The following is a 26,051-nucleotide window of genomic DNA, read 5'->3' as shown; positions in this document are numbered from 1 at the left end:
CCCTCGTAGATCCAGCCATGCTTGTTGTCTTGGAGTTGCCCATGTTGCCATCTAAAGGTTGTTGTGATACTTTGTATCAAGTGCTGCTGAACTTCCTACTTCTGGCTCAGAGGCCAAATGCACATTTCAGCTCTCAAGGACTATTGATTAACTGGTTTGGGTGAGTACGAACAACTCATGATGCACATTAATGTGTTTTTGATGGAAGCTGGCTAGGATCCGGCAGTAGAAAGTTTGAGATAAGTGACTGTTATGTGTTGTGATGGCCGTGTGTCAAAATCTATCAATACAATATATCTGGGTATCAAGCCTCGCTCGGTCCGAACATCCGGAGTCGATCAGAATAGAAGTCGAATTCGAAAAGCCATTCTGATGTTCCAAACGCGCGAGATCTAGTTTTTAATTAGCGGGCATCTATTAGAGTCTGTTGTCACTCAATGTTTGAGACGACGACGAGATGTGTAGTAGTGGCTGGGATTTTGATTCATTTCAATAACGCTAATGTTTTGAAACCTCTTAAATGATTCGTTCTGTTACCGACTCTGCAGGTCACAACGCCAGTAGGGGGCGAGATAATTGAGATTTGCTTTGCCATGAGTGATTCACTTGATCTTTCACTCAACCGATACAAATGACAACAAAACAGATTTGTATTTTCATCTATCACAACTGCTGTGCAGCTTTTTTTTTTTTATTATTATTATAAAAAAGACAAAAATAATTGCGTCCCTGAATTATCTTAATTGTAAATGGTTAGCCATCAGTCATTTAACACGTTTAAAGTTGCCATGAAATGGAAGTTGCGGTAGTCTTTTCTTCCCTATTGTGACATATATCCATGGGAAACGGCCAGGGTTGCCAGGTTTTCACAACAAAACCCGCCCAATTGCTACTCAAAACTAGCCCATTCTCATTTTCAGTAAAATCACGTTTGGGGGATAAAATCTGTGTTTTTGGCGCGGTTCCCCTTGTAAAATTTGCATTCCTGGGGCTAAATATCATGTTACTTTGGGTTGTTTCAATCCGCGGACATGAAAAATAACCCGCAGCAACAGTGTCAGTTTCCCAGTTCCGAGGGAAAAACGCAGACTTTGGAATCGGCTTCTCAAACAAGAAAAAAAAAAAAGTAATAGGGTGAATAGAACTTGATTTTGTCCATTGTGAATTGATGTGCACAGATTAATATTTTATAAAAATTAAGAATTGTCCATTTTGATTTCATAGTGACTTTAACACATTTGCGCCTTCTTGCAGGACACAAACAAACTAAACTTAAGACTTTTGTTCAGACAGTCAGCACATTTTCATTCACAAACAAGGTGACTTGTTCACAAATGACACATCTAGCTTAGTGCCACTTTGAGTCTTGTTCAGATTCAAAATGGACTGATTCATAAAAAGGCAATTTTTTTTCATGCTATCCACCTCTTTCTTCAACACGGAAGTAAGGTGTTTTCTGTGAATGTTTGAGACTTCCAAATTATTAGACTTTAAAGGAAAATAACGGGAAGAATATCAAAGTGCAGTAAAATGTAAAACTGCGCTAGAAACCAGTGTGTTTATAATTAAGAAAATACATTAAAGGTTCCATCGAATGTTTTTTTACAAGATGTAATATAAGTCTAAGGTGTCCCCTGAATGTGTCTGTGAAGTTGCAGCTTAAAATACCCCAAAGATTTTTTTTTTTAATTAATTTTTTTAACTGCCTATTTTGAGGCATAATTAGAGATGTGCCGATTAAGGCTGTGGCCCCTTTAAATGCTCGCGCTCTCCACCCCTCCCGAGCTCTCGACTCTGTCACTGCATAAACAAAGTTCACACAGCCAATATAACCCTCAAAATGGATCTTTACAAAGTGTTGCATGTCTAATCACGTAAGTATTGTATTTATTTGAATGTTTACATTTGATTCTGAATGAGTTTGATAATGCGCTGTGGCTAACGGCTAATGCTACACTGTTGGAGAGATTTATAAAGAATGAAGTTGTGTTTATGAATTATACAGACCGCAAGTGTTTAAAAATGAAAATAGCGACGGCTCTTGTCTCCATGAATACAGTAATAAACTATGGTAACTTTAACCACATTTAACAGTACATTAGCAACATGCTAACAAAACATTTAGAAAGACAATTTACAAATATCACTAAAAATATCATGTAATCATGGATCATGTTCGTTATTATCGCTCCATCTGCCATTTTTCGCTATTGTTCTTGCTTGCTTACCTAGTCTGATGAATCAGCTGTGCACATCCAGACGTTAATATTGGCTGCCCTTGTGTAATGCCTTTCATAATGTTGGGAACATGAGCTGGCAAATGCAAATATTGGGTTCGTACACCCCGACTGTTACGTAACAGTCGGTGTTATGTTGAGATTTGCCTGTTCTTCAGTCTTTTAAACAAATGAGATTTATATAAGAAGGAGGAAACAATGGAGTTTGAGACTCACTGTATGTCATTTCCATGTACTGAACTCTTGTTATTCAACTATGCTGAGGTAAATTAAATTTTCAATTCGATGGCACCTTTAAAATAATATGGTAATAAATACCAGTTTGCAATATCAAGCAGCATAACGAGCTGTTTTGTACAGCTAAAAAATAACTGTAAGCGAATGACACCGGAAGCCAGACACATTACAATTACAAATGGCCGCACCCACTCCTACCTGAAAAATAGGGTGGTCTTTGAAGGCAGGAATGCAACTTTAAAAAGGGGTTACTTCAGGTAATGAAAATGTGAGTCAGTGTATGAAAGTGAAGGAGAATGATTCACTGAAGTTTCATTTAAAAAAAAAAAAACCCTATAGATGTGCGACAGTGTAACCAATGCAAAATTTAGCGTCATATTTTCTATATTATATTTTCAGTGTTTTGAGCATTAGACTATTTTCTAAATATGAATCATGAATTAATCTGTTTTACTTTTCTCCGTAGGAATCATGGCTGGAGAGGACCCATACCATGCAGGGGTGAGGAAATGTTTTCTACAATGTTTGGAGTCTCCATTCAGAACTTATTTTAATTAGAAATCTGACATTTTTCTGAATATTTTGTCTGTTGTAAGACCAGGAAGTAAATAGGCTCAGTTTTGATTTCATGTTGACTTTAAGCGACTGTTGCTACCTGCTAATTTATTTATGAAAATGTTTGTTGTCATAAAGACCACATAGATAGCAGAGCAGATAGTAGATAGGGAGCATGAAGCTCATGCCTTATAATTACCATCACAAGATAAACATAGACCTCAGAGCTCTTTTTGTGGTGTTTGTAACAGATGTATGCCTTTGAAAGCATATAAGCCTGATAGTAAATGATTAAATTTGAAACAGGACATATTAATTTCTGTAAATACCACAGCATCACACAGGAAGTGTCTCTTAGAAAGCTGAGGAGGTTTTCCTTCTTCCTGCCTGCTGTGGTTGCTATTTCACCCTTAACACAGCAGCAAATTAAGATAGAGACTAGTTTTATTCATTTTTGTATCTACCTTTGACTTGTCTGTCTGCACTGACTTCATGCATCGTACACCTGTGCTAATAATCTGACACATAACTCTGTCCTTATGCAACACTGAAAAAAACCCTCATGAGGTCATGAAGCTCTTTCTAAAGTGCTTCGTTGCTCAAGTTAAATTTGAAGCATTTAAAAATGTCATAATTTCTTGTATATTTTATGAAGTTTATTTTCTGAATAAGGCTTTATTTTGAAAAAGACTTGTATATTCTCTACACTACAGTATATATAGTAATCAGCATATGTGATTTATTATGCTGAGTGTATTTTTAGTAATTCTAAAATCATGGCTTTTAATATGATTGATATGTTTACATGGCACAAACCTAGTCTGGATATGACCAAATTCTAAATATATGAAAAATAATAGGAATATTCTTGTGCATATAAACCCAATCAATGTGTCTCATTGTTTTTGTTTTTATACTCTGAAGTTCATGGAACAAATTGAGTTCCCCAATGACACAATGTGGATGACCATGGACCCGACACCATTTCAGGGCATTCACAGCAATAATGTTATGAGGACAGGTAAGAGTTTCCTTAGACTTGTCGTTCAATCAAGGTCTTGAGGGGTTAGTTCACCCAAAAATAAAATAATGTCATTTATTACTCACCCTCATGTCGTTCTACACCCGTAAGACCTTCGTTCATCTTCAGAACACAAATTAAGATATTTCTGATGAAATCCGATGGCTCAGTGAGGCCTCTATTGCCAGCAATGGTACTTCCTCTTTCAAAATCCATGAAGGTACTAAAACATGTTTAAAACAGTTCATGTGAGTACAGTGGTTCTACCTTAATATTATAAAGCAATGAGAATATTTTTTGTGTGCCAAAAAAACAAAAGAATGACTTTTTAACAATATCTAGTGATTTCAAAACACTGCTTCATGAAGTTTCAAAGCTTTACGAATCGAATCAGTGGTTCGGAGCGCCAAAGTCACTTGATTTGGCAGTTTGATACTTGATCCGAATCACTGATTCGATTCGTAAAGCTCCGAAGCTTCATGAATCAGTGTTTTGAAATCGGCCATCACTAGATATTGTTAAAAAGTAGTTTTGTGCAAAAAGTATTCTCGTGGTTTTATAATATTAAGGTAGAACCGCTGTACTCGCGTGAACTGTTTTAAATATCTTTTTAGTGTCTTTATGGATCTTGAGAGAGGAAGTACCATTGCTGGCAACGCAGGCCTCACTGAGCCATCAGATTTCATCAAAAATATCTTAATTTGTGTTCCGAAGATGAACGAAGGTCTTACGGGTGTGGAACGACATGAGGGTGAGTAATAAATTACAATATTTTTATTTTTGGGTGAACTAACCTTTTAAATTCACCATGAAACTGAAGTTGTGATAATCTTTTTCCCCCTGTTGTGACACATATCTGAGTGAAATGGCTTCTTGAACCAGAAAAAAATGTAGGGGAGGACATGATTTTGTCTATGCGGAACTGATTGGATGGTTGTGGTTTGCTATTGCTGTGATGTCATGTGAGTGACAGGTTGCCCCACCCTCTCACCAGTAAGAATTTCATCAGAGAAGAGATGAGATGACGTGCATGATGTGCATGAATTTAGAAAAATAGTGATGTGCACAGATAAATAATTTATAATAAATACGGCAAAATTCCATAAAACAATAAGAATTGTCAAATTTGATTTCATGATGACTTTAATAATGACATTTGCTGAACTTTGCAGAATTTATGTAGTAACACTAGCCCTCATTTCCCTTTTTTTTCTTCTTGCTCTATTCCTTCCTCAAGAAAACAGTATCCTGCACCCTAAGAGGTCTAAATCCAATAAACTGCACAGTGTAGCGTTGTGATGTTTTAGAGAAGTGCAGACACACTTAAGATCCCAGGAACATATCCTAGGTTCAGTGATGTCACACACAGTCATTTGTGTAATATGTAGGTTGGCGCTACAGGAGCAGATCTATTTTTTTCCCGCACTTTTCACTTCCTCATTGGATTGCCGAGACACGACTGAAAACCATGAACAGCTCTCCACCGTCATGTGGTTACATGAGAAACCTGCTCTGAGATGAGTGCTGATTTGGGGTTGACACTTTTTGACACGCTCTCTCAATCTACCTGCGCATGCTTGTACCGCTCAGAAGAAATCTATACAGTTTTAGTTAAAAATTTACTTTCAGTTTTAAATGAAAGACTATCGAAAAGGTGTGTCAATACAATGAAAGTCCATTGTTTTGGACCCCATTTACTTATTTACCCTATTAACTTATTGAAGCAATAACATTTCTGACTTTCTCCACGAAGCACAACAAGTGTAACAGTGAGAACACTCATTTTAATAACATACACACCAGGTCATATCCTTAGTCCTCTAATGTTTATAATGGTTGTAAATGGCTGCCTAGATTTTGAAGACAAGAAAAATGCATCCATCCATAAAAAAATAACTCCAGGGGGTTAATAAAGGCCTTTTGAAGTGAATCAATGCATTTATGTAAGACAAACATTCTTATTTAAAACTTTATAAAGTAAAATAACGAGCTTCCGGCGCGACAGCCATACGCATTGGACGTACGTCCAAAAAGCTGTAAGTCTGTATGTGCACAGCTGAATCAACAGACTAGGTAAGCAAGCAAGGACAATAGCGAAAAATGGCAGATGGAGCGATAATAACTGACATGATCCATGATATTTTTAGTGATATTTGTAAATTGTCTTTCTAAATGTTTCGTTAGCATGTTGCTAATGTACTGTTAATGTACTGTGGTTAAAGTTACTATCGTTTCTTACTGTATAAACGGAGACAAGACTGTCTTTATTTTCATTATTAAACACTTGCAGTCTGTATAATTCATAAACACAACTTCATTCTTTCTAAATAATGTTAGCTTTAGCCACGGAGCACCATCAAACTCATTCAGAATCAAATGTAAACATCCAAATAAATACCATACTTGCGCGATTAGACATGTTGCATGACGAACCCTTTGTAAAGATCCATTTTGAGGGTTATATTAGCTGTGTGAACTTTGTTTATGCTGTTTAAGGCAGTCGCGAGCTCGGGGGTGGGGAGCACGAGAATTTAAAGGGGCCGCAGCCTGAATCGGCGCATATTTAATGATGCCCCAAAATAGGCAGTTAAAAAAATGAATTAAAAAAAATGGCATTTTGGGTATGGCATTTTGAGCTGAAACTTCACAGACACATTCAGGGGACACCTTAGACTTATATTACACCTTTTGAAAACACGTTCTACGGCACCTTTAACTTCAGCAACGTAGTACACAATGCCATGATGTTCTACACTATGCTATAACGTACTACGCTTTGTCCTACGCTATAACGCATAGTATGTCATGTCATTGTGTACTACATCGCGGAAGTTAACGCTGTTTGGACGTACATCCAATGCGTATGGCTATCGCGCCGGAAGCTTGTTTTTTTACTTTATAAAGTTTTAAATAAGGATGTTTGTCTTACACAAACGCATCAATTTGCTCAGAAGGCCTTTATTAACCCCCTGGAGTCGTATGGATTCATTTTTTTTTAATGAATGGATGCATTTTTTTGTCTTCAAATTTTGGGCAGCCATTCACAACCATTATAAACCCTGGAGGACTAAGGATATTTTTAAATATATCTCCGGTTCGTCTGGGTTGGCTTGAGGGTGAGTAAATCATGGGATAATTTTCATTTTTGGGTGAACTATTACTATAAAGTGTTTATTACAAATAAATTACTAAATATGAATGAATGTAAATGAACAAAAAGTTGTTGCATTTACAATCCTTTGAAAACAGGGTGCTCCAGTACCCCCATTTCTCACACCCCTGAATGACATGAGAATATTAATTTTTGGATGGCCTATTCCTTTAAGATTAATGAGCTTTGATGTCTTTAGATTTGCCTTAAAGTCACCGTGAAATCAAAATGGACAATTCTTGTTTTTTTCTGTTTGTTCCTGTAAAATTGCCGTATATATTATAAATGAGTTATCCACACATAATTCTTTAACCAAACACCCCCCCCCCCTCTTCTTGCAGTGACATCTCTTCTTTTCTCTGATGACGTTTACTGGTTTGAGAGCGGTACAACCTCTCACTCACATGACATTAGAGCAATAGCAAACCACAACCATCCAAACAATTCACCATAGACAAAATCAAGTCCCACCCTACAATTTTTCTTGTTCAAGAAGCCGTTTCACCCAGATATATGTCACAACAGGAAAGAAAAGACTATGGCAGCTTCTATTATATGCCGACTTTAAGTTTCAACTGGTGGGGTTATCATGGGGGGCATCACATTAACAGCAAGAAAGTGACCACCAGCATTATTTATTTTCACTGAGAGTCAGTAATTTAGAGGTGACATGAACAATAGAGAGTGAAGCCAGTTTGACAAAGTTTGAGAGCAGAGTTCAACTTTATTCAAGCATGCATTGGCACGATGTGGCAAATACCAGTGGAAATGCAGATAGTGATAAAGTTGGCTTGTGGTCATGTAGGTACGTACACCAATTTAAAGGGCACCTATTTTGTCCCTTTTTACAAGATGTAAAATAAGTCTCTGATGTCCCAAGAGTGTGTATGTGAAGTTTAAGCTCAAAATACCCCACAGATCATTTTTTATAGCATATTAAAATGGCCAATTTTGGGGAGTGAGCAAAAACATGCCGTTTTTGTGTGTGTACCTTTAATTGCAAATGAGCTGCTGCTCCCAGGCCAACTTTCAAGAAGAGGGCGGAGCTTAAGAGCTAATGCAACAAACAAACATACAAGACAATCAAGCGCGGAGAAAATGGCGGACAGCGTACAACTCGCTGAGGACGGAAACTATGGTAATACAGAACTGTCATTCAGCGACCGTGGGCGGGCCTGATCAGTGTGACGTCACTCAGAGAATCCAAATGGCATGTCTAATTAGACTGCTTTGATTCAATGGGGATTTTAAAAAAAGCAGTGGGAGGATTTTTATCATTGTAGGGTGGTTGTGTTCACACTCTTCCAACACACATTTATGTCCAAACACCACGTGAAGGTGGATTTTGCATAATAGGTGCCCTTTAACTTGACGTCAACTGAGTTGCTTCAAGCTTACTACTCTGTTTTGAGATGGTGTGTTCAATGCTCAGTGTGACAATTGAATAATGTATTTCTATTTAGAGTTCAGTGCACCTGTGGTTTTGACATCTGCTTTAGCTTTGATGACTAATGTCAGAGGGGTAACGTAGGAAAGATGATGTACATTATGTCATATCTAACCAAATAAATCACTTGCCCCTGTTATGTCAACATTTATAAACATTTATAGATCTAGGCCATTCCATAATGGAGGACACATTAAATTTGGGCTCTAAGAGGTTAAATTCTACTGATCTGGCAGCTGATTGATTTTAGCTGCACTTCACCAAGGATGTGGTCTTAGTCCTCGTAGTGCACAGGAAGAGGAAGAGGCTTGCGCTTCTGTGGAAACACGTGGTACGATGAGAGCTCTGGCCTTGAAATATCTGTAGAACACCAGCCTCTCAGCAAATGTTTTGAAATGCTTGATGGCCAGAAAGTCTACATGATAAGAATTAATTCTGATCCTTCTTTTTCCTACACCTGGTTGAATTAAATTGTTTTTGGGGCCTTTCAGCTAGCCATGCTTGCTTTTATTGCCGTTTGCACTGTAGTGTTACATTGACTTTTTCAGTGTTGGGGAAAGTTCTTTTTTTTTTTTTGTTCATTATGATTTCACTTTAACTTTAGTTAGTGTGTAATGTTGCTGTTAGAACACAAACAACATCTGCAAAGTTCAGATGATCAAAGTTCAATGCAAAGCAGATATTTTCTTTTAAAGAATTCTCTGTTTGAGGACTACAACAAATGGCTGGTAGGGACTACAACGAGCTTCTTCCCGGGTTGGTGACATCACTAACCCTAGAATTTACATAAACCCCAGCAAGATGACAACATAAGTTATAACCGTAATTAAACAAAACTATATCTTTTCTATTTTCACACAGCATATATTCTCTGGCTCTGTAGGAGAATATATGCTAGGATAATATAAGTCTAAGGTGTCGCTTGAATGTTTCTGTGAAGTTTCAGCTCAAAATACCCATAGATTTTTTTTTTTTATTCATTTTTTTTAACTGCCTATTTTGGGGCATCATTAAATACGCACCAATTCAGCATGCGTCCCCTTTAAATGCTCACGCTCCCCACCCCCAAGCACGCAACTCTATAATACATTGCATAAACAAAGTTCACACAGCTAATATAACACTCAAAATGGATCTTTACAAAGTGTTCATCATGCAGCATACCCGATTATGTAAGTATGGTATTTATTTGGATGTTTACATTTGATTCTGAATGAGTTTGATAGTAATGAGTTTGATCCGTGGCTAAAGCTAACATTACACACTGTTGGAGAGATTTTTAAAGAATGTGTAACGGACTGACAGACTTGGGGAGATCCATTTGCAGCTTTATTAGTAACTCGTGGTCGTACAGGCAAAAGTCAGGGATCGGCAACAGCAGTGTAATAGACAAGGCAGAATCAGAAACAGTACCAGGCAATGGGTCGAGACAGGAGGCAATCAAGACCGAGGTAATCAGTATCCGGGCAGAGAGTTCACAAGGCAGGCGGCAGATGGGGTTCAGAGGGTTAAGGCAGTCCAAGGTCATACACAAAAGATCAATACACAGGAGAAAACGCTCAGAAATGTTAGCCAGGCAAAACAAGACTTCGCGAATCACAAAGGGCTGTGAGAGTCTTTTAAAGTCCATGGGATAGGGAACAGGTGTGAGTGGGCGTGGTCGAGTAATCAGTCCAGGTATGTGGTGTGGGAAATGTAGTCCAGTTAGTACTCCGGTGAGGGTGCCCTCAGGTGGTGAGAGGAGGGAGCCACAGAGACCGTTTCTGTGACAGAATGAAGTTGCGTTTATGAATTATACAGACTACAAGTGTTTAATAATGAAAATAACGACATGACTCTGATGGTGTAATAATGTAACTTCTGTTGCTGTTTACGGTCAGTGACTTTTTCTGCCGGGAAGGAAGGCTTTTAGTGAAAGTTTACGTCATAAAAGTTGCATTGATAAATATTTTTGACTTTAATATTTGTATTGTGTGGTAACTGTTTTATAAAAGCAATAAGGTACTCGAGGCTAGTGCTGTATCGTGAATAAGTCACGGCTGAAGGGTGTTGTTAGGCAAAATACTGATACACATGTGTTTTCTTTCTCAACTGTGTAGGTTTACTTAAGACATAACCCACTGTGTTTACGTGAATGTTTAGGCACAGCCTAATAGCACCGCCCTATTCTTTACTGTCACTTTTGATCAATTTAAGTATTATTTTCTTTCAAAAACAATTTTACTAACCCCAAACTTTTTAATTGTAGTTTATGCAACTGTCTAAATAAATCACAGAATCTGCAATAATAACTCATTCAAACATAACAACTTGGTTCATCCTTAAAAGGATAGTTCACCCAAAAATTTAAATTCTGTCAACCCTTAAGTTGTTCCAGACCTGTATAAATTTCTTTCTACTGCTGAACATAAAAGAAGATATTTCAAGAATATGGGCAGCCAAACAGTTGATTCAGTTGATGACATCCATAGTATTTTTTTTCTTCCCACGCTATGGAACTTAATAGGGGCTTTCACACAGGAGAAACCTTTTCATAGTTCCTAGAACTATTGGCTGAAGTACCCAGATTTTGCACTTTTCGCACTGCAGGAACGAGGAACTGTTTTTTAGTTCTATGAACTCCTTTTGGAGGAACTAAATTAGCTCATATTTCAGAGTAGGGTCTAAACCAGCACTATAGGAACTATCAGTAACAAAACTGTACATTGATTGGTCAAATGCATCTCAAACACCGGCACCCGGCATTTTTAAAAAGCTGTGTAAACATATTTAATTCACGAACATGAAAAACAGTGATAACGGCATAAACCTGTTGTCTATCTTTTCTCCGCCTCATTGGTATGTAATACTGAAAGTTGTCATTGAGATTTCATCTCTTAGCCCCACTTTTTGCTCTTTCAGTCAGGCAAATTATGCGTTTACATCCATCTCCATTATCCCGAAACCTACAACACACAACAAACACAGCTCCGATCATGGTTTCCTCCATCCACCGTTTTTTAGCGTTTTTAAATGCCGTGCATAAAGACGCCGCTGTTGGCCGCTTCAGAGTTCCTTTTGCCGGTGCGAATGTAACCAGGAATATGGCCCGGGGAAGAAATTAGTTCTCAGGGAACTATCCTAGTGGCTAGTTCTTAGAAATAAGTTCCTATCAACTGGGCCCATCAACTGTTTGGTTGCCCATATTCTAAAATATCTTCTGTGTTCAGCAGAAGAAAGAAATTCATACAGGTTTAGAACAACTTGAGGGTGAGTAAATGATGACAGAATTGTCATTTTGGTTGATCTATCCCTTTAACTGAAAATACCTTTTATGTCGTTCCAAACCATTATGAGATATTTTCTGTCATGAAACACAAAAAGAGATATGTTCACACTGCACTTATGCCATGTGATTGCTTTGTGTAAGGAATAGACTGATATTTAAGTTATTGTTTGCTGCATCTCACAAATTTTAAATTTCATTTGAAATATGAACTCATTCAGATGTGCTGAATCAGTTTTGGCATCAACGATGCTTCCGTGCATTGGTTGTTATTGTTTGTCTGTTTCAAAACCAATCATGATCTAGCAAGTATAAAAATATTTGAGAGTGACTGCAGAGTGGAAGATTAAGAGAAAAAATTAGGGAACTTTCATTTTATGATTCATTAAAGTATTTTGCATCTCTCCTTTTGCAGTTGACGGACCTTGTCTGCGAATCGTCGAACAACCAAAACAGGTAAGGCACATAATATTTTGGCAAATGCTCTTGTTAAATGGTTTCAACTAGCCAAATAATGTCACCACTGAAATGTTGTCTTGCTTCTTCAATTGTTTTTCCTAACATGTTTTAAGCTAAATAAAGTATAATAGCACAAAGGTTCAAAAGAGACTGGTAACTCTGGCAACAGGCAGTAACAATAACAAACTCATTATAGCACAGCATTAAGTCTGACATTGTCATCTCCAGAGGGGCTTCAGGTTCCGCTATGGTTGTGAAGGCCCCTCCCACGGCGGACTCCCAGGGGCCTCCAGTGAGAAGAACAGGAAGTCTTACCCACAAGTGAAGGTAGGTTCAACCAGATAGATCTCTGCTGATGCCCGGTGATAAACAAACCATTCTCTTACAGTTCACTGCTTGTTGGGCAATAGGGTTTAGATTGACAGAATAAACCTATTTTCTGCTATTGTATTTCTTCTATGCTAACCAAACCGAGTAGGCTGTTTAATTTTGGTCTTGGCAAACTTTATCATCTTGAAGAAATTAGTTGGAAAAAAAGGTAAAAAATCTCCCTTTGACTTGCACTACTGTTCAATAGTTCTGGGTCAGTAAGATTTTATTTATTTATTTTTAATTAATACTTTTAATCAGCAAGGATGCATTAAATGGATCAAAAGTGACAGTAAGGAGATTTATAATGTTACAAAATATATCCATTTCATATAAATGCTGTTCTTTTTAACTTTGTTCAACAGAGAATTCTGGAAAAATAGGTATAATTTTTTCTACTTAAATATTTAGCAGCATAACAGTTTTCAATGTAATAATAATAATAATAATAATGAATAATGTTACTTGTTCACCAAATCAGCATATTAAAATGATTTCTGAAGGATCATGTGATCATTACTCACTGGAGTAACAATGCTGAAAAATTAATCTTTGTCATCATATTTACATTTTAAAATAAATAAATTACATTAAATACACATTAGAAAACAGCTTTTTTAATTGAACACAATATTTTTTTTAAAAGACTCTGAACATTGTGCATTGTGTAAATGACAGCAATAATATCATTGTGGCATTTGCATCCTGAATTCGGAATTCTTTCTTATATTAATATGCATACTGAATTGTGATTGGTCTTTTTGCTTAGGTATGGATCATATGCTTACCTAACATTTTAAAGGAATAGATAAAAAGTCTTCAATTGCTCATTCTGATGTTGTTCCAAACTTGTTTTACTTGCTTTCTTAAGTTGAACACAAAAGATGTCTTGCAGAATGTTCATGCTCCCTTTTTTTGTACAATGAATGTCAACCGGAGGCTGTTAAGCTCCAAATTCACTTACATTTTGGCCTGTTTCTCAAACAAAGCTTGTATGGCTTCAGAAAATTGTACATTTTTGAGGTTGGCACTGACAGCCAGTGGTCACCAATCATGTTCATCGTATGGAAGAGCAGCATGAACATCCTGTCTATTATCTTTTTTTGTGGTTTACAGAAGAAAGTTTTCTCCATGACACTAAATAGTAATAGTAATGGAGTAAATAACGACATTTTGTCTTAATACTTTATCATTATCATTATTATTAATAATAATGATAATAATAATAATAATAATAATATTATTATCATTATTATTATTCAAGCTTGTAAACACTGGTATTTCCTTCAGGAAATGAAAATCTAGTTTGCATAGTTTTGAGATGTAGAGAGAGAGAGAGAGAGCTTTCTGACATGGCCGCTCTTTCATCAGGTGATAAATCCAAATGATGCAATATTTGCTGCTGCACTCGGCTAAAAATAGTAGCTGCTTTCTCTTACAACTGCCAGTTTGTGCCAGGGCAGTTATTTTGGGATCACAGTGGCTGAAGGTTTAGAAAGTGAGTGAAACAAAACAAGGAAAGAGAGGAGAGAAATGAAAGAAGCACTCTGTTCTGTTACAGTATCATGTTCTCCTTCGTGACGGCAGTCCGTTTGGGAATTTCCTCAGTGTGTCACTGGGGTAATTAGTGGGAAGAATTGGTCTGTGTAATGTGGCATCAGAGAAGGGAAACGAAGTGAGCGGTAGCTCGCCCCCTCTCGCTCCGATACATTCTGACATGCAACACACACAAGCACACATTAAAGAGGTGTGTGTATGTGTGTACTTTGCACATACACCTACAAGTAAATGTGGGCTGTACTGGGACTCCAAGTCCTTGATCAGATTAATTTTATTTGGTATGCATTGATGATGTTGTTCAAATGTTTTATTTTTAGGAGTGTCTGGTCGTCAAAAAATATTAAACATAAAGACCCCAAATTTGGTAGAATGGTCCCAGATCTCATCTGCTATTCAGATATACACACACACACATACATCCGACAATAGGTGCCACTATAATACGCTTATTACATTTTTCATTAAAGGGATAGTTCACCCAAAAATGAAAATTTGATGTTTATCTGCTTACCCTCAGCGCATCCAAGATGTAGGTGACTTTGTTTCTTCAGCAGAACACAAATGATGATTTTTAACTCCAACCGTTGCCGTCTGAATAATGCTAGTGGATGGGAACTTCTACTACAAGAGTAAATAAAACTTGCATAGACAAGTCCAAATTAAACCCTGCGGCTCGTGAAGACACAATGATGTCCTAAGACATGAAACGATCGGTTTGTGCAATAAACCGAACAGTATTTATATAATTTTTAACTCTAATACACCACTATGTCCAACTGCGTTCAGCACTCACTTAGTGAGGTCTCTGACAGCGGCAGTGATGTCTCGCTCTCATTGAAGTATATGCGCGAGACATCACTGCCATTGTCATTCATGAATTTCCTGAAACAATTATGCTTTTTTTATATATTTTAAAACATGCTTAAAGCAGTTTACCAATCACAATACACTGGTCCAGCTGACCAATCAGGGCACATTGGGCTTTTTGGAAGAAAGGGCTTCATTGAGACCGGAAACTAAACAAAGTGATACTGACAGACTGGGAAAAGAGGTGCTGCAATAATGTCAAATATGTGAAAAATAATGTTTTTTGAACATTCAAGCATAAAAAACCTATTTTAGTAGATCCCTAAAAACAAAACCAAGACTTTGTAAAAGGGCATACTATGGCCTCTTTAAAACTTCTCAACTGTGAATGGAAATTTACTACTGTAACCACTACCTGTATCTACAACAATAATAGTCTGTTGTTTTAAATGAGTTGGTAATCTTAACACATGAGCTGGAATTTTCAATGTTGATGTTTAATTTGTGATCTACTATTAAGTTTACTATACTACTACGTGTTGATTCAGTGCTGAATCAATACTACGTGTTGATACAGCGCTGAATTTTATATCATTTCTCACAGCAAGAGGAAATTAGCTCAGCTGTTGCCCATACTGCACGTCAACTGTTTAGCTCTGCAAGTCTTCAGTTTTGTTTGATTCTTTTAGCCATGATCTGAGAGGGTGAAATGGAAGATAATTATTCACGTATTCACACACATGTATGTTTTCATGTGTGGCATCAGTGCTTTCATGATATCATCAAACGATCTTTCTAGAGGGGCTCGCGTTTATATTCTTTGATATTCGCTGGGTATTTTTTTCTGGGGGTTGATATTTCTATGTGCATGAGTCATTTCATCCCAGAGAAAGTGTCTTTATAAGCCACATTTGAACTTGGCCTATAGAAGAAGTCAAACCACACACCCCAGCATATGAGTCAAGAAGAGTTGATTTTTTATTTTTTTTTGAAAGTCTTTTCTTATCAATGTTTGGGATTTACTTGTAATTCAAGCCACTGTGGCATCATTATGGGTTTTTGTTTTCATTTTAACTCTTCTGTGTGTTTATTGATGATGATGTTGATAAGAATGGCCAAATTATGTTATGGAAAAGTCCACAAATGGTCCACCCACTTTCCCTGTGAATGCAGGGATTTCCCCCACCGAAATGAGATTAGCATACCTGTGACATTCCTATGCCATTAATATCTTCTGGTTTGCCTTTCAGAGTTTCTGAACAGTATTTGCAGAACTGATACACAAAGACATCAAATTGTATATATGTAATGTATGAAAAGTAATGTTAGTATATAATAATTTAGTATTATTTAATTCTTTAATAATAATAATAATAAAGACAAAAAATCATTAAAACTTATTGTTGTTGTTAATATTATTTCACAATAAATTATCATAAAATAATAATGATAATCTATGATGATGATTATTATTATTTAGCATTTAAATGATATAAATGATTATATTTATCAAAATATAATAATGATAATTGTCAATGTATCAGTTATTAATTGATCAATAATAATTGTTTTTATTGATAGATGGTGATGGTTTTTATTTCACAATATATGATATAAATAATTATATTATTCTGAAATAAAAATTACAATATATTTGATCATTTTTATTTACATTATTTATTATTATTATTATTATTTCACAATAAATGAATATTATTATTTTATTAATAATTGATCAGTAATAATTGTTTATAGATAGATGATGATGCTCATTATTATTATTTCACAGTAAATGATATGAATGATTATATTATTTATTTTGATGTGTAACAGTCTGTTAAAAAACTGTATTGTGACGTTCTTTTTGGTTTTTATTCTGTTTGTTTTGGGCAACAGATCTGTAACTACCAGGGAGCAGCACGAGTGGTTGTTCAGCTGGTGACCAACTCTCCGGAGCCCCATCTCCATGCTCACAGTCTGGTGGGCAAACAGTGTGATAAAGGAATCTGCATTGCCGACTTGCAGCCCAAAGATTCAGTTATCAGGTCTGAATTTGTCCCTCAGCATCCAGTTATGCAGAATGCCTCTTTCTGCACAGTAACATGCAGTTATAATACTGATGGTCATATTTAATATTCTCTTGCACGTGTTTCAGTTTTCCTAACTTGGGCATTTTGCATGTGACAAAGAAGAACGTAAGTAAAGTTTTGGAGGAGAGGATGATTGAGGCCTACAGGATGGGATATAACTATGGCATATCCATTCATCCTGAAATAGATGGCCTACAGGGAGAAGTCCGCATTCCCAGAGAAATCACAGGTGTGTGTGTGTGTGTGTGTGTGTGTGTGTGTGTGTGTGTGTGTGTGTGTGTGTGTGTGTGTGTGTGTGTGTGTGTGTGTGTGTGTGTGTGTGTGTGTGTGTGTGTGTGTGTGTGTGTGTGTGTGTGTGTGTGTGTGCGTTTTTGTGATTTATGAGGACATTTGTATAATAACACTGGTATTACGGCGTAAACATGACATATGAGGACATTTCATGAATCCTCATATTTAAAATAGCTTTAAAAACATACTAAACAATTTTTTATTAAAAATGTAAAAATGCAGAATGTTTTCTGTGATGGGTAGGTTTAGGAGTAGGGGTAGTGTAGGGGGATAAAATGTACAGTTTGTACAGTATAAAAACCATTACGCCTATGGAGAGTTCCCGTAAACCACATATACCTGTGTGTGTGTGTGTGTGTGTGTGTGTGTGTGTGTGTGTGTGTGTGTGAGAGAGAGAGAGAAAGAGAAAGAAACTTCTGAGAGCTTTCTGTCCCTCCATAGACAGCTACATAATTAAAACTTTGACGCTTCAAAAAGTTCTTAAAGAGATCGTAAAAATAATCCATATGAATTGATTGGTTTAGTCCAAATTTTCTGAAGAGACTCGATCACTTTATATGATGAACAGATTTAATTTAGGCTTTTAATCACATATAAACATTGATCAGCGAACATAAACAGAAGCTCAACCAAACCTGAATGACGAGCAAGAACAAACCTCTTGTGGAAGCTCAAACATGCTGCGTATGAACCTTGTTGGTTCTCACACGCATCAAGCAAACATGCTTGATCTTCCATTTACCACAACTGATGTGTGAGTTGATGCATGTTTATGTGTGAATAAAAGCCTGTTCATCATAAAGCGATCGTGTCTCTTCAGAAAATTTGAACTGCTTAATCCATAAGGATTAGTTTTACGATCTTTTTAGGAACTTTTCGAAGCATCAAAGTGGTAGTTGCGTAGCTGTCAATGGAGGGACAGAAATATCTCAGATTTCATTCAAAATATCTTCATTTGTGTTACGAAGGTGAACAAAAGTCTTAGGGGTTTGGAAGGATACGAGAGTGAGTAATTAATGACAGAATATTTTGGGGTGTACTATCCCTTTAAGAATGCTTGAGGTGTTGAATAAAAATAACATCAGCACATTGTGACTGTTTGTACCTGTATTTTAGATCCTGCGAGGGGCCTGATTAGCAATGCAGCCAATCAACAGTCGAAAGAGATGGACCTGAGCGTGGTACGGCTCATGTTCACAGCCTTCCTGCCTGATAGTGATGGAGGGTTCTCCCGCAGACTGGAGCCGGTCATTTCAGACCCCATCTTTGACAGCAGTGAGTATCATCCTCCTTGATACTGACTGTGTCAATCAGAAGCATTAATAGCAGTGTTATTTTAGTATCAATGAGCTTTGTATTTAAATAAAAAAACATTTAATTCATTTGGATAACGGTCGCCGTTGCTCCATATTCACAGAGTTACGCGCGATCGCAAAAGTGAAAGTAAACGCGAGGGCGCATTCAAACGCGATTTCAGTACCCTGCATTTTGAAAGCGGCTCCCTGATGAATACAGATATCTCTAATTATGAAAGCTGTTTTAGCCTGGGCAGTGTAGTTGTAACCATCTCTTAGCTCTGTATCAAAGAAAAATTTGGTTTTATTTGCACTTTGAATATTGAGAGAGTGTGATTATGGTTGCACTTATTGTAAAGTGTTACCATGAAAACGAATAAGTTTTCTCTTAATCTTACTAAGCACAAACAATAAGGTTTCATTTGTTGCCGTTAGTTAATGCACTGTGAACTATCATGAACTAACAATGAATGACTATTTTTAACATAAACAAAGATTAATAAATACTGTAGCAAATATATTGCTCACTGTTAGTTGATGTTGGTTAATACATTAATGTTAATAAATGAGACCTTATTGTAAAGTGTAACCATTTTTATTTATACTGTTTTATTTCTATGATCAGTTTGTGGAAAGGAGTTCAGTTAGGAGGTCTAAAGTTGTAGAAGCTCATAAATCATGTACAGTGAGGTCTGAAGAGACTGAAATCATACAGAAGAGAAGTCAGTCAGTTGAGTTAGTGGCAAAACCTTTTACAGTACTTGAGTATTGTTGTCTTTTACTGCATATGATAATTCACACTCAGAAAGTAGAACTGAAATGACATTCATTACAAGATGATTAGTTGAAACATTTCAAATACACCTGCAGAATATTTTTTCTAGTCATGTATTTCGCCATTGAGGATTTCTTAAAAATAGTGTGTAAAAATCTTGTCTCGTCTCGTGAGATACCTGTCTCGTCACACCCCTACTACTTAGTTATCGACACATGGTCAAAAACATACACAATTACGTCGAAATGCACATTGTGTGGAGTATTCAGATAAAAAAAAAGTCTGTTATGTCATACATGAACGCAAAAAGTATATTAGATCCATGCATTCATTCTTATAGGGACAGCAGCCTCAACTGTTGTCATGTTTTATTAACGTTACTAATAATAATAAAAAAAGTTGCTGCTTTTGACTGCTCTTTAATATGAATCCATTTCTAACAAAATAGTTTTATTTAATTTGTATAATTTAGCAACAGAAACTACAGGGACAAAGAGGAGAAAGAAAAAGTGTTTTCCAACGTACTAGTCACATGATTTTGAGTTTAGGGCTAATGATTGTTATTTTTTTTAGGTCTCACTCTCGATCTCGTTCTCTTTTTCTTATTCTGTCTCTCTCTCTCTCGTACTCTCACTCTCTGTCAGAGTACTGTCAGATATTGCTTCCTCCCTGAAACTAGCCCTACACTTTCAGTTTCCCCTCCCTTTTCTAATAATCTCTTACTTCTTTTCTGTCTCTCACCTCAGTTATGTCAGAAATCATGTTTGTAAAACGAGACTGCAATGGAAAGGAAAGGAAAAATAGGGAAACTCCACAAAAATGAAAAACCAAACAAATTTTTTGATTTCTAACACCTCTGTCTCTCTTGTGGCTTTTTAGAAGCCCCAAATGCCTCCAATCTGAAGATAGTGCGGATGGATCGGACTGCCGGCTGTGTGACGGGAGGAGAGGAGGTCTATCTACTATGTGACAAAGTCCAGAAAGGTCAGAAAGCGATGTCATCATGGCATGCTCTGCCTGTCTGTTATTGCTGAACAGAATTAAGGACATATAATGAAAAACAGGATTTCTTTTTCCTTGCCACTTTGAAATAAAGAGTTTCTAATGTTCACAATGGAGTTATTTAGTAATTACTGTGATATCACAACCATGATCAAATTAATAGTGAAAATTGCATTAGCAATTCCTGTGCAACAACTTGGCCGTTACTTATTTCACTTGCAGAGTTTAACCAGTCATAAAGATCATTTGCATTTACACTACTGTTATACTACTACTACTGTTATACTACTAAAGTTTGGGGTAAGCAAGATCTTTTTAAAAAAAAAGAAATTAATATTTTTATTCAGCAAGGATGCATTAAATTGAACAAAACCTTCAAAAAACACTGAAAAAAAATATCACGGGTTCCACAAAAATATTGAGCAGCATGACTGTTTTCAATGTTGATAATAATAATTTTAAGCACCAAATCAGAATATTAAAGGGGTGGTTCATTGTGATTTCCCTTTTTAAACTTTAGTTAGTGTGTAATGTTGCTGTTAGAGCATAAACAATATCTGCAAAGTTACAGCACTGAAACTTTGAATGCAAACGGAGATATTTTCTTTTAAAGAATTCTCTGTTTAAGGACTACAACAAATGGCTGGAAAGGGACTACAATGAGCTTCATCCCGGGTTGGTGACATCACTAACCCTAGAATTTACATAAACCCTGCCCCCCGAGAACACGAAACAAAGGGGGTGAGGACATGGTATTGTTGTTATTATATATGCAATACAGTACATAACACAAATGCAATAGCTTGTCATAAAAGCAAGATGACAAAATGACACGTTATAACCGTAATTAAACTAAAGTTAAAGGCGCTCTAAGCGATCTCACGCGTTTTTAGGCCAAAAAATTTTTTTGTCACATACAACAAGCATCTCCTCTCTATCCGCTAGCTGCCTGTCCCCTGAACACACTGTAAAAAAACGCAGACTCTGTAGTCGCCGCAAGCTGCAAAAACGGACACAAAAGCAAACTGGTGCAGCCTGGACCACTGAACACAATAAACAGCGCCCAGCCAATAACCGACAAGCAGCGTCAATACGCAAGCTACTTACATTTTAAATGCGCGTTCATGACTGTTTCAGGAAGCACGGAGGGGAGGGGCAGGAGGAGTAGGAGGGAGGGTCTAGCTAGCCTCTGTTTTGTTTGATAACACTTCGAACGTCAACAGGAAGTTACTGTGCTCAGGATCGCTTAGAGAACCTTTAACTCAACATCAGCTACATAAATTCACCAACTAACTGTTCAGAAGCATCCTGTTGCATTGAAAATCTTGTCACATCTTCTTGAGTGTCTTCATCATTGTTTGACTCTGTTTTGAACGTAAAAGGCTGAACAGTTTCTGACATTTTCAGTAAGTGTGTGAGGTAATGTGCGGCGCTGCTAAGGTGATAACAGGAGCTCCTGAAACTCTGCTCCCTTTTGAGAGCAGCAGCTCATTTGCATTTAAAGGGACACACAAAAAAACAATCTTTTAGGGTATTTTGGACTAAAATAAAATATTACATCTGGTAAAAGTGGCATTATACCACCCCTTTAAGTCCAGGCCTGGTTCTCACTCGTCCTTTACTGTGTCACTTATTTTACATCTTGCATAAAAAAAAAAAAAGGAAAATGATTTCTGAAGGGTCATGTGACACTGAAGACTGCAGCCTTGGTGAGCATAAGAGATTTCTTTCAAAAACATTACAAAATCTTACTATCCCTAAACTTTTGAACAGTAGTGTATCCTCAAGTAAAGTAACAAAAACAGAGCAGAGAAATTTTAAGAGTAGGAGATGGATAAAAGCAAATGGGTGAAATCGCAATGCTCAGTTTTGCAGAGCCAATCAGCTTTTTGATAAAGGACAGGAAGTCCCGCCTTATGGTTTAAAGAGCAAGTTGCCTTTTTAATAGAGCAATAACCTGTTTGTTTTACTCATGAACTTGAATTAGCTGGACCAGCTTGAAGAATGCAAACAATTTGCATAATTTCAACTAAGGGTGTGTTCACACTTGGCAGGTTTGGTTCGATTAAAAGGAACTCTTCAAAAATATAAACACTTTGTATATTATAAACCCTTTATAAGTTCTCAACTGGTAAAAACATCCAGCATTGTTTTGGTAAGTTCCGTCACAAAATATACATCATAAAAGCTGTCTTTTGTTTTGTATCTTTAGGTTTGGTCTTAAAAATGGCAGTGTGAATGCTAACCTAAACAGTACTAAATGTATCATTTTCTTTTTTGGTCCAGACCAAAAGAACCAAGAGAACCGAACTACAAGTGTGAACACACCCTAAAGAAGCATAGTATTGTTGTTTAATTTATTCCTAATTTGAAATATGTCATTTAAAACTAATATTGACAAGCAATTTCAGTTATTTCAGTCTTTTGCCATACTTGCATGACTGGAAATAGCTGCCTGGGGCGTTACGAAGGTAGCCGCAGAGGGAACTGACTTGTTTTAAAAGGGACTATGCTAAGTAATGACTACTTTTTGGTGCATCTTGACTTCAGGAGAAAAGGGGAATAAAGGTGTAAATGTGGATGCTTTAAAGATTAAATACATTTTCTGAATGAAACCACGCCCAAACAATTACAGCCACAGGTGATACGGCACCTTGTTCTACTGCAGTAGATGCTGGATGTCCTGTGCCACTCTTAAAGGAAGTTTTCACTACAGATTTCCAGCTGTAGGGAATTCCCCCTTCACATGCAAATTCAGGCGCAAGAGAAAGTTAGCTGTACGTCAGTGTTTCAACGACCTACTCGCCATTTGTCTTCTCTCATATTATCCTCCGCTTGCTCACGAAGAAGACGTCTCTTCATGGACGAGTCATATTATGATAAAAAGATGATCAATCTGTTTCTGATTCTGGTTGAACCTGAAATACAAAATCATCAGTGTTCACCATTACTACCCACTAAATCCTCTGAAACTTTGTCAGACATCTCTTGAGTGTTTTAAAATGAGGAAGAAGATTTACATCACAGTATCAGTCATAATCTGTTTATGATATCGTGATACGTTGTGATGTATTGAATGACAAGTATTCCTCTGTGAATCATTGGCAATCCCCAGCCCTAATAATAGGTAAAGACAGTCTTACATGATTATTTTATTGTCTGGTATAATGACACACATATATATATATATGAGTACCATGGTATTTCCATATCTAGGACAGCATATCTGATGTTTCAGGATCATGTGTCTGTAATGCGCATATGTGTTGCACCATTAAATGAAGTTTGTATTGTATTAAATTGTGGCTTTTGCGGAAGTAAGAGTGTGCTGCATGGTGATGACAGAGATATTCAAATTTTACTGTGTGTGTGGTAACAGTTGTTTCCTCTTTCTTTCCCTGTTGGTTCACAGTAATTTCATTTTCTTATTTTCCTCATATGTGATGTCATTGTTTGTTTTTGTTGTTGTTACAGATGACATTCAGGTGCGGTTTTATGAAGATGATGATTCAGGTCTGACCTGGGAGGCCTATGGGGATTTCTCTCCCACTGACGTCCACAGACAGGTCAGCACAGGAACTTGTCTGCCGCTGTACTGTGGCCACAGTTTGGCCCTGCGGGTCTAAACCTGATCCTTTATGTTTAGTGACTTGCTTTATGGTTTGATGATGCCTTCAATCTGTTTCTTATGAACAAATCCTAACTTCTCTGGAATAAATAATTCACTGTTTGGACTTTTAAAATGTTTTTGACAGAAGTCTTTTATGCTCACCAAGGCTGCATTTATTTGATACAGTAAAAGCAGTAATACTGTGAATTATTATTATTATTATTATTATTACAATTTAAAATCATTTATTTTTATTTTAATATATTTTACAATGTAATTTATTCCTGTGATGGAAAGTTTTCAGTGTCACATGATCCTTCAGAATTCATTCTAATATGCTGATTTGCTGCTCAAGAAACATTTCTTTTTATTATCAGTGTTGGAAACAGTAAATATTTTTGTGTAAACCTTGATAGTTCTTTTTCCGGATTATTTAATGAATAGAAAGTTCAAAAGAAGAGCGTTTTTTTGAAATAGAAATCTTTTGTAACATTATAAATGTCTTTACTGTCACTTTTAATAAAATTAAGGAAAAAGTTGTAATTATTCATCAAGTCACTGTTACATCTGGACTTTAAATGACTGTGATTATATAGTAATCTTATTATTATTATTATTAAAATATTCTGGTAGAATGAACAATCCACCTTTCATTTCCATCCTTAGTTTGCCATCGTCTTCAAGACACCTAAATATCGGGACCAGAACCTCCAGAAGCCCATCTCTGTGTTTGTGCAGCTCAAGAGGAAGTCAGACAATGAAACGAGCGAACCCAAGCCATTCACCTACCATCCACAGATTATAGGTACAGTCTTAACACAACTCCCTAAAGTTTTGATCGTGACTGTGCAACATCAATTCTGTTTTTTGTTTGTTTGTTTTTTTAGGATTTTTGACACAATTGTGCAAGCTGACACAAAAATTACAGATAGAAAAAAGTCTATTGTCACAAGATAAAATAAAAAAAAAAAAGAGTGGGGTCCAAAAGTCAGATTACTAGTGGCAATTCTTTTATTTTTTATGTTTAAAATTAAGTTGAAAGGGGACCTATCATGTAACATTCACTTTTATATTGTTTTTGAACATAATTATGTGTCCACAGTAAAAATCGATCCAGTCCGTTTGTTATTTTCCCCATAAATCTGAAACCGTGTCTGAAAATGAGCCATTCAGGAATGTGCTCCAATGTGACGTCACGTTAGAACAGGCCCCAGCCACGACTGGTGACAGAATCCGTCCTATTAGCTTAGCTCCTCCCCTGAGTGAGCTGTACCCAGTCCACCATGTTTATCTTCTCACCAGAGCATTTAACAGCAGCTTTCAAGTAAGAAATGTATTTTTATTAAAGCTACTAAAGTTATTCAGTCAAGAGTGAATGATTTTCTGTTTTCCTTTTTGTTGTTTGATTCATATTAACAGCATATTCTGCAGCAGATATTGTATATTATGCTGCTTTCACTTTAAAGTGCCCCTATTATGCCTTTTTAAGGTTCCTAATATTGTTTTGGGAGTCTCCTACAACAGTTTTACATGCATGCAAGGACAAAAAACACTTTTGTTTTCTCATAATATACATTCAATTTCACCTGAGTTTTCAAACTTTTGTAAACGACTTGATAGAAGCAGTTCAAATAATCAGTCTCTCTAAACCCCTCCTTTCCGTGAGCCTACACTGCTCTGATTGGTCAGATGGCCCATTGCCATTACTGAATGACGGCTATCAATTCGCAAGTCATTGTATACAATGTATAGACAGAAAAGATAGCATTGATTTTACTGTATCAATTTGAGCCCAAGTCCGATGATGAAACATCTGAAGTTGTCGATCAACCAGAAACAGATTATCAATTACGACTGGAGTATGACGTTTCTATATGGTA

General features: G+C 36.6%; 1 protein-coding gene across 2 annotated transcripts in view; it reads left to right on the top strand.

Moving 5' to 3' along the window:
* Nucleotides 1–26,051, top strand: part of nfkb1 (nuclear factor of kappa light polypeptide gene enhancer in B-cells 1) — a 43,506-nt gene that overhangs the window by 486 nt on the left and 16,969 nt on the right. Inside the window, exons 2-12 of one of the 2 annotated variants that reach the window (XM_067389566.1) lie at nt 82–160; nt 2,941–2,975; nt 3,954–4,050; nt 12,329–12,369; nt 12,601–12,699; nt 17,005–17,153; nt 17,264–17,427; nt 18,606–18,764; nt 20,439–20,543; nt 24,036–24,127; nt 24,838–24,976. In XM_067389566.1, coding sequence (XP_067245667.1) covers nt 2,946–2,975; nt 3,954–4,050; nt 12,329–12,369; nt 12,601–12,699; nt 17,005–17,153; nt 17,264–17,427; nt 18,606–18,764; nt 20,439–20,543; nt 24,036–24,127; nt 24,838–24,976 — 1,075 coding nt within the window. In that variant the 5' untranslated portion in view covers nt 82–160; nt 2,941–2,945. The remainder of the gene's footprint in view (nt 1–81; nt 161–2,940; nt 2,976–3,953; nt 4,051–12,328; nt 12,370–12,600; nt 12,700–17,004; nt 17,154–17,263; nt 17,428–18,605; nt 18,765–20,438; nt 20,544–24,035; nt 24,128–24,837; nt 24,977–26,051) is intronic. The other variant, XM_067389557.1, reaches the window with a different exon arrangement.

The sequence above is a fragment of the Chanodichthys erythropterus genome, chromosome 1, assembly GCF_024489055.1.
Source record: "Chanodichthys erythropterus isolate Z2021 chromosome 1, ASM2448905v1, whole genome shotgun sequence".
Lineage (NCBI taxonomy): Eukaryota > Metazoa > Chordata > Actinopteri > Cypriniformes > Xenocyprididae > Chanodichthys > Chanodichthys erythropterus.
The sequence above is the reverse complement of the archived record's forward strand: the minus strand, read 5'-3'. Positions and strand labels throughout refer to the sequence as shown.